Raw genomic sequence first — 12,460 nt, forward strand, 5'->3', positions numbered from 1 at the left:
CTTTCTCTTTCTCTTTCTCTTTCTCTTTCTCTTTCTCTTTCTCTTTCTCTTTCTCTTTCTCTCTCTCTCTCTCTCTCTCTCTCTCTCTCTCTCTTTCTCTTTCAGCCTGCTAACATCCTATTGGATGAGCATGGTCATGTGCGTATCTCAGACCTGGGTCTGGCCTGTGACTTCTCCAAGAAGAAACCTCACGCCAGCGTGTGAGTACACTGCCCTGTGTGTGTGCAGCCCTACATAGTAGGGGTCCGACACACACACACACACCCTACCCCTGTTCTATTATTATGATAACCATGACCATTGGTATTTATGTGTGTGGTATTACTGCAGTGTGTATGATACTAACAGTCTCCTGGTGTGTTACAGTGGTACCCATGGGTACATGGCCCCAGAGGTGCTTCAGAAGGGGACGGCGTACGACAGCAGTGCTGACTGGTTCTCACTGGGCTGCATGCTCTTCAAACTGCTCCGAGGGTAAGGTCACACACACATACACCTCCCTCTCTTGTCTCTCCATCCCGCCTCTATTCATCCACCTCTCTATATCCTTTCATCACTACTACATCCCCTCCTCTATCATTCTTTCTGCCCTTCCATCTCTCTCTCCACCCACTACCACATGTTACTCAATCTCTCTCTCTGTTGGTCAGACCGCTGCATCCCCTCATATCTCTCTAATTTCTCTCCCTTAATCTCTCTACCCCTGTGATCCCTCCTTCCAGCCTTGATTGGATCTCTCTCTCTCTCTCTCTCTCTCTCTCTCTGTTATCTGTTACTCTTTTTGTCTTTCTGTGTCTGTCCCTCTCAGCCACTCCCTATCTCTTTTTCTGTGTGTTTTGATGTGGAGTGTGTAAATGCCAGAGGTCTGGGCCCAGTAGGTCACACATCAGAGGGAGGCAGGGTTTGGGGGCCAGTAACGATTGCTAGGTATGGTGTGAAGCGAGGGAGTGAGAAAGAGTGTCAGTGCATTTGAACACGTCAAAGACGAGCACGAGAGAGAGAGAGGGAGAGCAAGAGATGTAAGTGTGATCTGCTTTGGCATACTTGATCTGCTGAGGACTAGCTTGTCAGTGTGACATCACTCACATGACTTCTTTCACTGTTTCACCGTTTCCCACACTCCTTCCCTCCTTCCAGCTCCCCCCACTACAGTAACACTAACAGCCAGTCTCTCTTCCTCTCTATTTTCTCTCTAGGCACAGTCCCTTCAGACAGCACAAGACCAAAGACAAACATGAGATTGACCGCATGACGCTCACTATGGTAAGGCCTCCTTATGCGCACACAAACACACGCTATGATAGATCTTTGTGTACACTACAGTGCACACACACACACATACATTGGGATGTCCTTATGCGCACTAGAACACACGGCATGTGGTTAGTCCATGTTGACACAGAACACATATACAGTACCAGTCAAAAGTTTGGACACCTACTCATTCCAGGGTTTTTCTTTACTATTTTCTACATTGTAGAATAATAGTGAAGACATCAAAGCTATGAAATAACACATGGAATTTATATAGTAACCAAAAAAGTGTTAAAAGTGTTATATTTTAGATTCTTCAAAGTAGCCACGCTTTGCCTTGATGACAGCTTTGCACACTCTTGGCATTCTCTCAACCAGCTTCACCTGGAATGCTTTTCCAACATTCTTGAACGAGTTCCCACATATGCTGAGCACTTGTTGGCTGCTTTTCCTTCATTCTGTGGTTCAACTCATCCCAAACCATCTCAATTGGGTTGAGGTCGGGTGATTGTGGAGGCCAGGTCATCTGATGCAGCATTCCATCACTCTCCTTCTTGGTCAAATAGCCCTTACACAGCCTGGAGGTGTGTTGGGTCATTGTCCTGTTGAAAAACAAATGAGCTGTCATCAAGTCAAAGGGTGGCTACTTGTTTTGTTTAACACTTTTTTGGTTACTACATTATTCCATATGTGTTATTTCATAGCTTTGATGTCTTCACTATTATTCTACAGTGTAGAAAATAGTAAAAATAAAGAAAAACCCTTGAATGAGTAGGTGTGTCCAAACTTTTGACTGGTACTGTGTATGTATGTGTGTGTGTGTGTGTGTGTGTGTGTGTGTGTGTGTGTGTGTGTGTATATGTACACATACATATGTATGTATTTGTGTTTATATATGTATGTGTGTATATATATGTATGTGTGTGTGTATATATATATATATATATATATATATATATATATATATATATATATATATGTGTAGTTCCTCCAGAAAGTATTCATACCCCTTGATTTATTCAACATTGTTGTTACAGCCTATAATTCAAAATGGATTAAGTAGATTTAAAAAAGTCTCACTCATCTACACACAATGCCCCATAATGGAAAAAGTGAAAACATGTTTTTAGAAAAGTTTGCAAATGTATTGAAAAGGAAATGAAGAAATATCTCATTTACATAAGTATTCACACCCCTGAGTGAGTTCTTTGTAGAATCACCTTTAGCAGCCATTACAGCTCTGAGTCTTTCTGGGTAAGTCTCTAAGAGCTTTCCACACCTGGATTGTGCAACATTCGCCCATTATTCTTTTCAAAAATGTTCAAGCTCTGTCAAATTGGTTGTTTATCATTGCTAGATAACCATTTACATGTCTTGCCATATATTTTCAAGTAGATTTAAGTCAAAACTGTAGCTCTGCCACTCAAGAACATTCACTGTCTTCTTTGCAAGCAACTCCACTGTAGATTTGGCCTTGTGTTTTAGGTTATTGTTCTGCTGAAAGTTGAATTCATCTCCCAGTGTCTGGTGGAAAGCAGACTGAACCAGGTTTTCCTCTAGGATTTTGCCTGTGCTTAGCTCCATTCCATTAATTATTTTATCCTGAAAAACTCCCCAGTCCTTAACAATTACAAACATACCCATAATATGATGCAGCTACCACTATGCTTGAAAATTCGGAGAGTGGTACTCAGTGATGTTTTGTATTGGATTTGCCCCAAACATAACACTTTGTATTCAGGACTGAATGTAAATTGCTTTGCCACATTTCTTACAGTATTACATTTGACATTTTAGTCATTTAGCAGACGCTCTTATCCAGAGCGACTTAGTTAGTGCATTTATTAAGTACATTTTTCCTTAATAAAGTACTCAAAACTGTAAAGTACGAGTGTTAGTTCAAATAGGTGCATGTTTTGGAATATTTTTCATTCTGTACAGGCTTCCTTCTTTTCACTCTGTCAATTAGGTTAGTATTGTGGAGTAACTACAATGTTGTTGATCCATCCTCAGTTTTCTCCTATCACAGCCATTAAACTCTGTAACTGTTTTAAAGTCACCATTGGCCTCATGTTGAAATCCCTGAGTGGTTTCCTTCCTCTCTGGCAACTGAGTTAGGAAGGACACCTGCATCTTTGTAGTGACTGGGTATATTGATACACCATCCAAAGTATAATTAATAACTTCACCATGCTCAAAGGGATACTCAATGTCTGCTTTTTTATTTTTTTCATCTACCAATAGGTGTCCTTCTTTGCAAGGCATTGAAAAACCTCCCTGGTCTTTGTGGTCGAATCTGTGTTTTAAATTCACTGCTGGACTGAGGGACCTTACAGATAAGGGACCTTACAGTGTCGGGTACAGAGATGAGGTAGTCATTCAAAAATCATGTTAAACACTGTTATTGCACACAGAGTGAGTCCATACTACTTATTATGTGACTTGTTAATCACATTACTCCTTAACTTATGTAGGCTTGCCATAACAAAGGGGTTGAATACATTCACTCAAGCGATTTCAGCTTTTCATTTGTATTAATTTGTACAAAAATTAAATGATAATAACATAAATCCACTGACATTATGGTGTATTGTGTGTAGGCCAGTGACAAAACATCTCAGTTTTAATACATTTGGTATTCCGGCTGTAACACAACAACATGTGGAAAAAGTCGAGGGGTGTGAATACTTTCTGAAGGTACTGTACACGCATAATAAGGATTTATCCTTAAATACACTGAAACATAAGCGCGCAACACACACCCCTACAGCATTACATATCCTGGAGATATCATCTTCACAGATGTTGCAGAAAACCTCCTGCCAAGTCTCTGTCTCATAATGCCCAGGGAATGAGAGCGAGGCAGGAGGGCGAGAGCGGGAGAATTGAGAAGAGGTTCTGGCAGGAAAGAGGGCGAATTTGCATCCCTCTCTCTTCCTGCTACAAACCGCATAAGATTACACCACAGAGAGAGAGGCATAGAGAGAGAGCGTGTGTGTCTCCTAGCATAGACTACGAGGGGAGGTCTAGACGAGCGGTGCCAGACCCTCTTGGGAAGCTACCCTCCCGCAGGGTTTCGTTGCAGCTACTCCTCAGGACCACGATTAGTTGAATCAGGTGTTAGAGCGGGGCTGGAACAAAAACCTGCACATCCATTAGTTCTCCTGGAAAAGGGTTGGTCACACCTGGTCTTGACTAGAGTATGTCTACTTCAGACTAGAAGGTCTGCCTCAGTAGACTGTGGAGTATCAGAGCAGAGAGAACACACACACACACACACACCAGCCCTCTGTTAGGAGGGGGCTAAACAAGGAAAGCATCGTCAATCGAGATTAAATCCAGATTAGGTTTTAATCCAGCCACTTAATCGGAGTAATCTATATAATCCCTGTATCTCCCCCTCTCTCTGTCTGTTCTCCATAGCTAGTTATGTTTAGGAATTCTGATTTAATGGTTTTATAAGATCAACATGAGATCACCACCAAAGTTAGAGGGCTTGGAATGAGAGAGAATTATGGTGGAGGAGAGCACGAGAGGGAGGAGGATTGAGTGGACATACAATGGAACTAACAAGGAATGATGGATCACACATTCTCTTCTTCCCTCTCCATTTTCAGTACATATTGAATAAGCTTTATTGTCATGATAAATCAAGTCAGTATCTTATGTTGTTAAAGCAGGAAATGATGCTAATCTCCTCCTCTCTTTATCGCTATCTCTTTCTCTCTCCTCTCTGTAGAATGTGGAGTTGCCCGACTCGTTCTCTGTAGAGTTGAAGGGTCTATTGGAGGGTCTGCTCCAGAGAGACGTGGTGAAAAGACTGGGCTGCCTGGGACGAGGGTACACACCCACACCCTGCTACCACTAACATTGTTTTACAATCATTGATGTTAATGTTAGGTTTTAGCTGAGTAAAGAAACTTCAACCTTGGACTGCATACTCCTTAAACAGTTTTTAACTGTTCTGGTCTAGCCATAGTTTTTCAGTGCACCAATAGAGTTACCATGCACCTGTGCTGAGCAACATGATTTAACATTTCCATTGCTTCTCTGTCCAACCTTGTGGAGGGTATAAGGCCTAGTGCGAATACTATGAAAGGCCTATAAGATATAATAGTCTGTAACCTAGTTTGGAGAGCACAGTTCAATTTGGAGTTTGGTTCTCTGTTGGAAATACTGCCACCTGCTGTTAGGACGTGGAACTGTTTCAACGTGAGAATGACCTGGCTTTTTCTCTCTCGCTTTTTCTCTCTCGCTCCCTCTCCACACACACACACACACACACACACACAGGGCCCCAGAGGTGAAGGAGCATCTGTTCTTCAAAGGCATTGACTGGCAGCAAGTGTATCTCCAGAAGGTAAGGCGTGTGTGTTGAATCAGGTGACCAGGTTCATTATAAAGCCTCCCAGTCTGGACAGTCGTCCGTGCTCTCTCTTTCTCTCTATCTGTTGCCATGGTTACTCCTCTGCTGTAGGAGTGTAGTAGTTGTTGTGTTGTTCACTCACCCTCTTTTTTTCCTCTCCTTTTATACTCATCCACCTTTCTCTCCCCCCTCTTCCTTCTCCTCCTCCTCCTCCCTCTTTCCTCTCCTCCAGTATTCTCCCCCTCTCATCCCTCCTAGAGGAGAGGTAAATGCAGCAGATGCTTTTGACATCGGTTCCTTTGACGAGGAGGACACCAAGGGCATCAAGGTAAAGCTCAAACACACACGCACAACCCTTATCTCATGAAACCACCAAGAGCATCAAAGTGAAATCCACAGCATTATATAACAGCTAAACCCGTAATCCTGATATTCACACTCACCTACATCATAATGCAACCACACATGCACACAGACACGGAGGCTGAGGTGTAACGTGACTCCATCAGTGTTAAGAGAGAAAGTCCTTCCAGCAGAGGTTTAACATTACACAACAGTATTAGGGACTTTGGGAGCGTTCCAGGTTGCCTTAATTACAGTGGTGCTGCACAGCTTAGCAGATCTCAAGGACTGGTGACGTGGTTAACTCAGGAGTTAGCCTTATACCTCATACCTGTGTTGTTTCTCTCTCTCTGCCTCTCTCTCATTCTCTCTCACTCTCCTCTCTCTCCCTTTCTTCCACCTCTCTCCCCTCTCCCTCCCTCTGATTCTCTCCAGTTGTTGGACAGTGACCAGGAGCTGTATAAGAACTTCCCCCTGGTAATCTCAGAGCGCTGGCAGCAGGAGGTGGCTGAGACGGTGTACGAGGCGGTCAACTCTGACACGGACAAGAACGAGGCCCGCAAGAGGGCCAAGAACAAACAGCTGGGCCACGAGGAGGGTAAGGAGGAGAGACGCACACAGAGAGACACAGCTACACAAACACACACATAACGCACATCTACACAAACACACACACAACGCACATCTACACAAACACACACACAATGCACATCTACACAAACACACACACAGTGCACATCTACACAAACACACACACAATGCACATCTACACAAACACACGACGCACATCTACACAAACACACACACGACGCACATCTACACATCTACACACACACAATGCACATCTACACAAACACAAAACACACATCTACACAACACACATCTACACAAACACACACCACACATCTACACAAACACACACATCTACACAAACACACATCTACACACACAACAAACATCTACACAAACATACACAACACACATCTACACAACGCACATCTACACAAACGCACATACGACGCACATCTACACAAACGCACATTACACACACATCTATACAAACACACACAACACTACACAAACACACACAACACACATCTACACAACACACAAGACACATCTACACAAACACACAAGACACACATCTACACAAACACAAACACACACGACGCACATCTACACAAACACACACACACACACAACGCACATCTACACACACACAATGCACATCTACACAAAGACACACCACACATCTACACAAACACACACACCACACATCTACACAAACACACACACCACACATCTACACAAACACACACACCACACATCTACACAAACACACACTACACAAACACACATCTACACAAACACACACACCACACATCTACACAAATACACACAACACACATCTACACAAACACACACAACACACATCTACACAAACACACAACACACATCTACACAAACACACATCTACACAAATACACACAACACACATCTACACAAACACACATGACACACATCTACATAGACACACACAAGACGCACATCTACACAAACACAGAACACACATCTACACAACACACCTACACAAACACACACATTACACATCTACACAAACACACAACACACCTACACAAACACACACATCTACACAAACACACATCTACACACACAACACACATCTACACAAACATACGCGACAAACATCTACACAAACACACACACTACGCACATCTACACAAACACACACACGACGCACATCTACATAAACACACACAAGACACACATCTACACAGACACACACAACACACATCTACACAAACACACAAGACACACATCTACACAAACACACACGACGCACATCTACACAAACACACACACACAACGCACATCTACACAAACACACACGACGCACATCTACACAAACACACAACGCACATCTACACACAACGCACATCTACACACACACACAACCCACATCTACACAAACACACATAATGCACATCTACACATCTATACAAACACACAACACACATCTATACAAACACACATCTACACAAACACACAACACACATCTACACAAACACACAACACACATCTACACAACACACATCTACACAACACACATCTACACAACACACATCTACACAACACACATCTACACAGACACACACACCACACATCTACACAGACACACACGACACATGTACACAGACACACACAACACACATGTACACAGACACACACAACACACATGTACACAGACACACACAACACACATGTACACAGACACACGACACACATCTACACAAACGCGACGCACATCTACACAAACACATATCTACACAAACACACAACGCACATCTACACAACGCACATCTACACAAACACATATCTACACAAACACACACGACGCACATCTACACAAACACACAACGCACATCTACACAAACACACAACATACATCTACACAAACACACATCTACACAAACACACAAAACACACATCTACACAAACACACACAACGCACATCTACACAAACACACACACAGCGCACACAATGATGTTATATTGCAGTCTTTCTACTGAGTTGTACGGATGATATGAGTTGTGATATAACAAAACACTTGGAACACAGTACGCACTGTGGAACATACTGTTGTTTTAATAACTCTGCAGCCCTACCTCACACACATCATGTGGGTAGTCTTTTCCTTGTACCTGCTGACGCTGGGTTTGTTTATTTTCTGGTAATGGTGTTAATGGTGTATTTAATGTGTGCGTTTCAGACTATGCTCTGGGGAAGGACTGTATAATGCATGGCTACATGTTGAAGCTGGGCAACCCCTTCCTGACGCAGTGGCAGCGCAGATACTTCTACCTGTTCCCCAACCGAGTGGAGTGGAGGGGAGAGGGAGAGTCACGGGTGAGCAACACACACCTCTACTTTACCCCATCCCCTGTCTGTGTGTCTAAGTTGTGTCTAAGTTGTGTATTCAGTTTGTGTGCTTCTGTTCTTCACGTATGTGGTTGTCTGTCTGTCTGTGTGTTTCCACGTACAAGCATGTGCTTCCATGGGTGTGTAAGTGTGTGTATTCTTCGTTATTGTCCATCTGTCTGTCAGTGCATGAAGGTTGTCTGTCCTCGCTCCATTCTGTAGGCCTGGATAAAAACATTAAAACATACAGTAAAAGATCCAAAGGTAAGTCTGACCACTGCTGGCCCACCCTCCTCCTCTCCTCCTGCAGTGGTCCAGTAGATGGATTGGAATAGCTCCTAAGTTTTAAAGCTTTGCTACCAGACAGCCTTAGTTTAGAGAAGCGTCCTTCCTCTCCAGCTCATTTCCAAAGACCCCTCTCCTCTATAGCTCCATTTTGATTGGTCCATCTCGTAGCCAGCTTGTCTGTGATTGATTCCTCTCCTCCCCGAAGTGAATTTCTGATTGGTTGGTGTGTGTTCAACAGCAAAACCTGCTGACGATGGAGCAGATTGTGACGGTGGAGGAGACACAGATAAAAGATAAGAAGTGCATCCTGCTGCGCATCAAAGGAGGGAAGCAGTTTGTCTTGCAGTGTGAGGTATGTAGGAAAACTACTAGATCTCTCTTTCTCCCCCCTTCTCGCTCCCTCTTTCTGTCTCTTCCTCGGTCTCTTCCTCTGTCCCTCGGTCTCTTCCTCTGTCCCTCGGTCTCTTCCTCGGTCTCTTCCTCTGTCCCTCGGTCTCTTCCTCTGTCCCTCTGTCTCTTCCTCTGTCCCTCTGTCTCTTCCTCTGTCCCTCTGTCTCTTCCTCTGTCCCTCTGTCTCTTCCTCTGTCCCTCGGTCTCTTCCTCTGTCCCTCGGTCTCTTCCTCTGTCCCTCGGTCTGTCCCTCGGTCTGTCCCTCTGTCCCTCTGTCTCTTCCTCTGTCCCTCGGTCTCTTCCTCTGTCCCTCTGTCTCTTCCTCTGTCCCTCTGTCTCTTCCTCTGTCCCTCGGTCTCTTCCTCTGTCCCTCGGTCTCTTCCTCTGTCCCTCGGTCTCTTCCTCTGTCCCTCTGTCTCTTCCTCTGTCCCTCGGTCTCTTCCTCTGTCCCTCGGTCTCTTCCTCTGTCCCTCGGTCTGTCCCTCGGTCTGTCCCTCGGTCCCTCGGTCTCTTCCTCTGTCCCTCGATCTGTCCCTCGGTCTGTCCCTCTGTCTCTTCCTCTGTCCCTCTGTCTCTTCCTCTGTCCCTCTGTCTCTTCCTCTGTCCCTCTGTCTCTTCCTCTGTCCCTCTGTCTCTTCCTCTGTCCCTCTGTCTCTTCCTCTGTCACTCTGTCTCTTCCTCTGTCACTCTGTCTCTTCCTCTGTCACTCTCTCTATCAATGCATGTATAAATGATTGTACAAGTGGTAAGTTAGTAAAATGGAAGGTGTGTGTTATGTTGGTGTAATATGTGTGTTCTCTGTCTCTCTGCAGAGTGACCCAGAGTTTGTCCAGTGGAAGAAGGAGCTGACCGAGGCGTTTACTGAGGCCCAGAAGCTGCTGTGTCGCGCCCCTAAGGTCATTGGGAAGGGTCGGGCTGGGGTGGTGGAGCTCTCCAAACCTCCTCTCACACACCGCAACAGCAACGGCCTGTAGGCAATACACACACAACACACACCTGCACACACACACCGCATCCTATAACCTCATCCCCTATGACCATTCCCCCCACAGCCCTAGACACACAAACCACACACACACACACACACACACACACACACACACAGTAACACCCCACACTCTCACCCTGGAGTGTGTATGGACCAAGCCTGCCAGCCTCTCTCCTCTGAAAGCCAAACCGTGCATTGATGAAGGGAAAGAAGAGAAACACTGCATGTACTTAAAGAGGACCAGAGCGTTTTCTCCCTCTCCCACTGTACCCTGGGGGTAGACCCTTCTCTGATGCCACACCACAAACCCCTTTGCCTCTCGCCCCAATGGACTAGCATTCCACACAGCCAACCTCACACACACCCACTCAACCTGGCAGAGCAGCAAAAACCAGACCTGGAGTAGGAGAGTGAAGACTAGGGCACCTGTCTGCACCTCTCCTCCTTTACTCTACATCCATCCCTCATCCCCCAGCCTCGTCTTGAGACTGGTCCTGAGCCACACACACCTCTGCCGGCCACTCTTCACAGGATTGTCTGACTGTAGTGGAGGGGCGGGGCGGGACCTAAAGCAGAAGGTGAAGATCTGGACAAATGGCATCGTTTAGAGGGAGGGGGCTGGACCAATGACATTCCTCTCCTGTGTGCTCATACAGCGGGGAGGAGAGAAAAGCAGAAGCATAGTGGAAGGAGAACAGGAGCAGAGACCTGCTGGGACATACCAAGAGCATGGCAATGAACTGTGTGTGTGCGTGTGTGTACGCTATTGTCCCTGTGTGTTTCTGTGTGTGTCCAGAGATAGGTTGCATTCCTTTTAGAGAGAATGTCAAAAGAGAGGGAGAAAGCTGCTTTGAATTTGGAAGAGACCTTTACCCTTTCTTCTTGTCCTCCCTCCATCACTGAAGTGCATAAAGTGCCATCGTCAATATTTACTTGAGTCACCTGAGGACCAGTTTGAAAGCAGGCATCGCCCCCGGATACAGAACCCACTGGCACGGAACTCTTGTCACCATGGACAAACTTCTCCGATTGGCTCCTGTATAGCTGCTGGTAACCATGGAGACTGGAGAACATTTGTACTCGTAACTATAGGAACAGGGGATGGTGTGTATGAAGGACACACCGTCAAACCGAGAGAAAAAGAGAGAGAGATGGGGGGGTGTACTGACTGACTGACTAGAGGTGTTTATGGGCCATAGTAAGTGTATATAGCCCAAGTCTTTCTCTGTGCATCTCCTGTATACTACAGTACTACTCTACAACATGTTTGCATTAATGGACACTTGTCTGTCTGCCTGTCTGTGAATCTGTCCTCTTATCAATGGGCATGTGGGGTGGGGAGGGGAGGGAAGGGAGGGGAGGGAAGGGAGGGTCTGACAGCTTTCAATCAACTGGCAGTGTGCATACCTCAGTGGGACTGTGTGTGCGCGTATGTGAAGCTGAGGGCCAAATACTGTGCTGTGTGTGATGGTGTCAGGGCAGTCCTAATTTGTGTGTATGCCATAGTCTTGCAGCCATCCAGATGTAGATTACACACAGACACACACAAGCAGATTTACACACACAGACACACAGAAATGGCCGTATAAGGATGTCAGTGCAGAGAGAGAGGTGGTAGGTGACGAGGTGTGTTAGGTTGTGGTCGTTGTTGACTCCACAAACCATCAGTTGGTTCACTTCAAGCTGGTTTGAACTTTCCTATAAAACAATTCTGAATGTGACCCAGAATGCAGCCCCATATTTCTAGGCTTTATGTTTCACAGTTTTAGGAGAAGCAGTTGTGCTGCAGGCTACAGTCATGACATGTCTGTTTAACTGAATGACATGAAAGCACAGCTGGGAGATGTTTTAGAAAAGAGAGGGGGAAGAGGTGAAACAATTTGTTCACTCA

At 45.2% G+C, this 12,460-nt stretch overlaps 1 protein-coding gene across 1 annotated transcript in view; it reads left to right on the forward strand.

The window, feature by feature from the left end:
* grk3 (G protein-coupled receptor kinase 3) overlaps window positions 1-11,898 on the forward strand; it is a 69,898-nt gene extending 58,000 nt beyond the window's left edge. Inside the window, exons 12-21 of the mRNA XM_084158976.1 lie at window positions 106-200; window positions 367-474; window positions 1,197-1,263; window positions 4,994-5,094; window positions 5,548-5,614; window positions 5,853-5,948; window positions 6,398-6,560; window positions 8,755-8,891; window positions 9,430-9,543; window positions 10,394-11,898. Coding sequence (XP_084015102.1) covers window positions 106-200; window positions 367-474; window positions 1,197-1,263; window positions 4,994-5,094; window positions 5,548-5,614; window positions 5,853-5,948; window positions 6,398-6,560; window positions 8,755-8,891; window positions 9,430-9,543; window positions 10,394-10,555 — 1,110 coding nt within the window. The 3' untranslated portion in view covers window positions 10,556-11,898. The remainder of the gene's footprint in view (window positions 1-105; window positions 201-366; window positions 475-1,196; window positions 1,264-4,993; window positions 5,095-5,547; window positions 5,615-5,852; window positions 5,949-6,397; window positions 6,561-8,754; window positions 8,892-9,429; window positions 9,544-10,393) is intronic.
* Window positions 11,899-12,460: the final 562 nt, after the last annotated feature.

The sequence above is a fragment of the Coregonus lavaretus genome (genome assembly GCF_964263955.1).
Source record: "Coregonus lavaretus genome assembly, chromosome: 4".
Classification (NCBI taxonomy): domain Eukaryota; kingdom Metazoa; phylum Chordata; class Actinopteri; order Salmoniformes; family Salmonidae; genus Coregonus; species Coregonus lavaretus.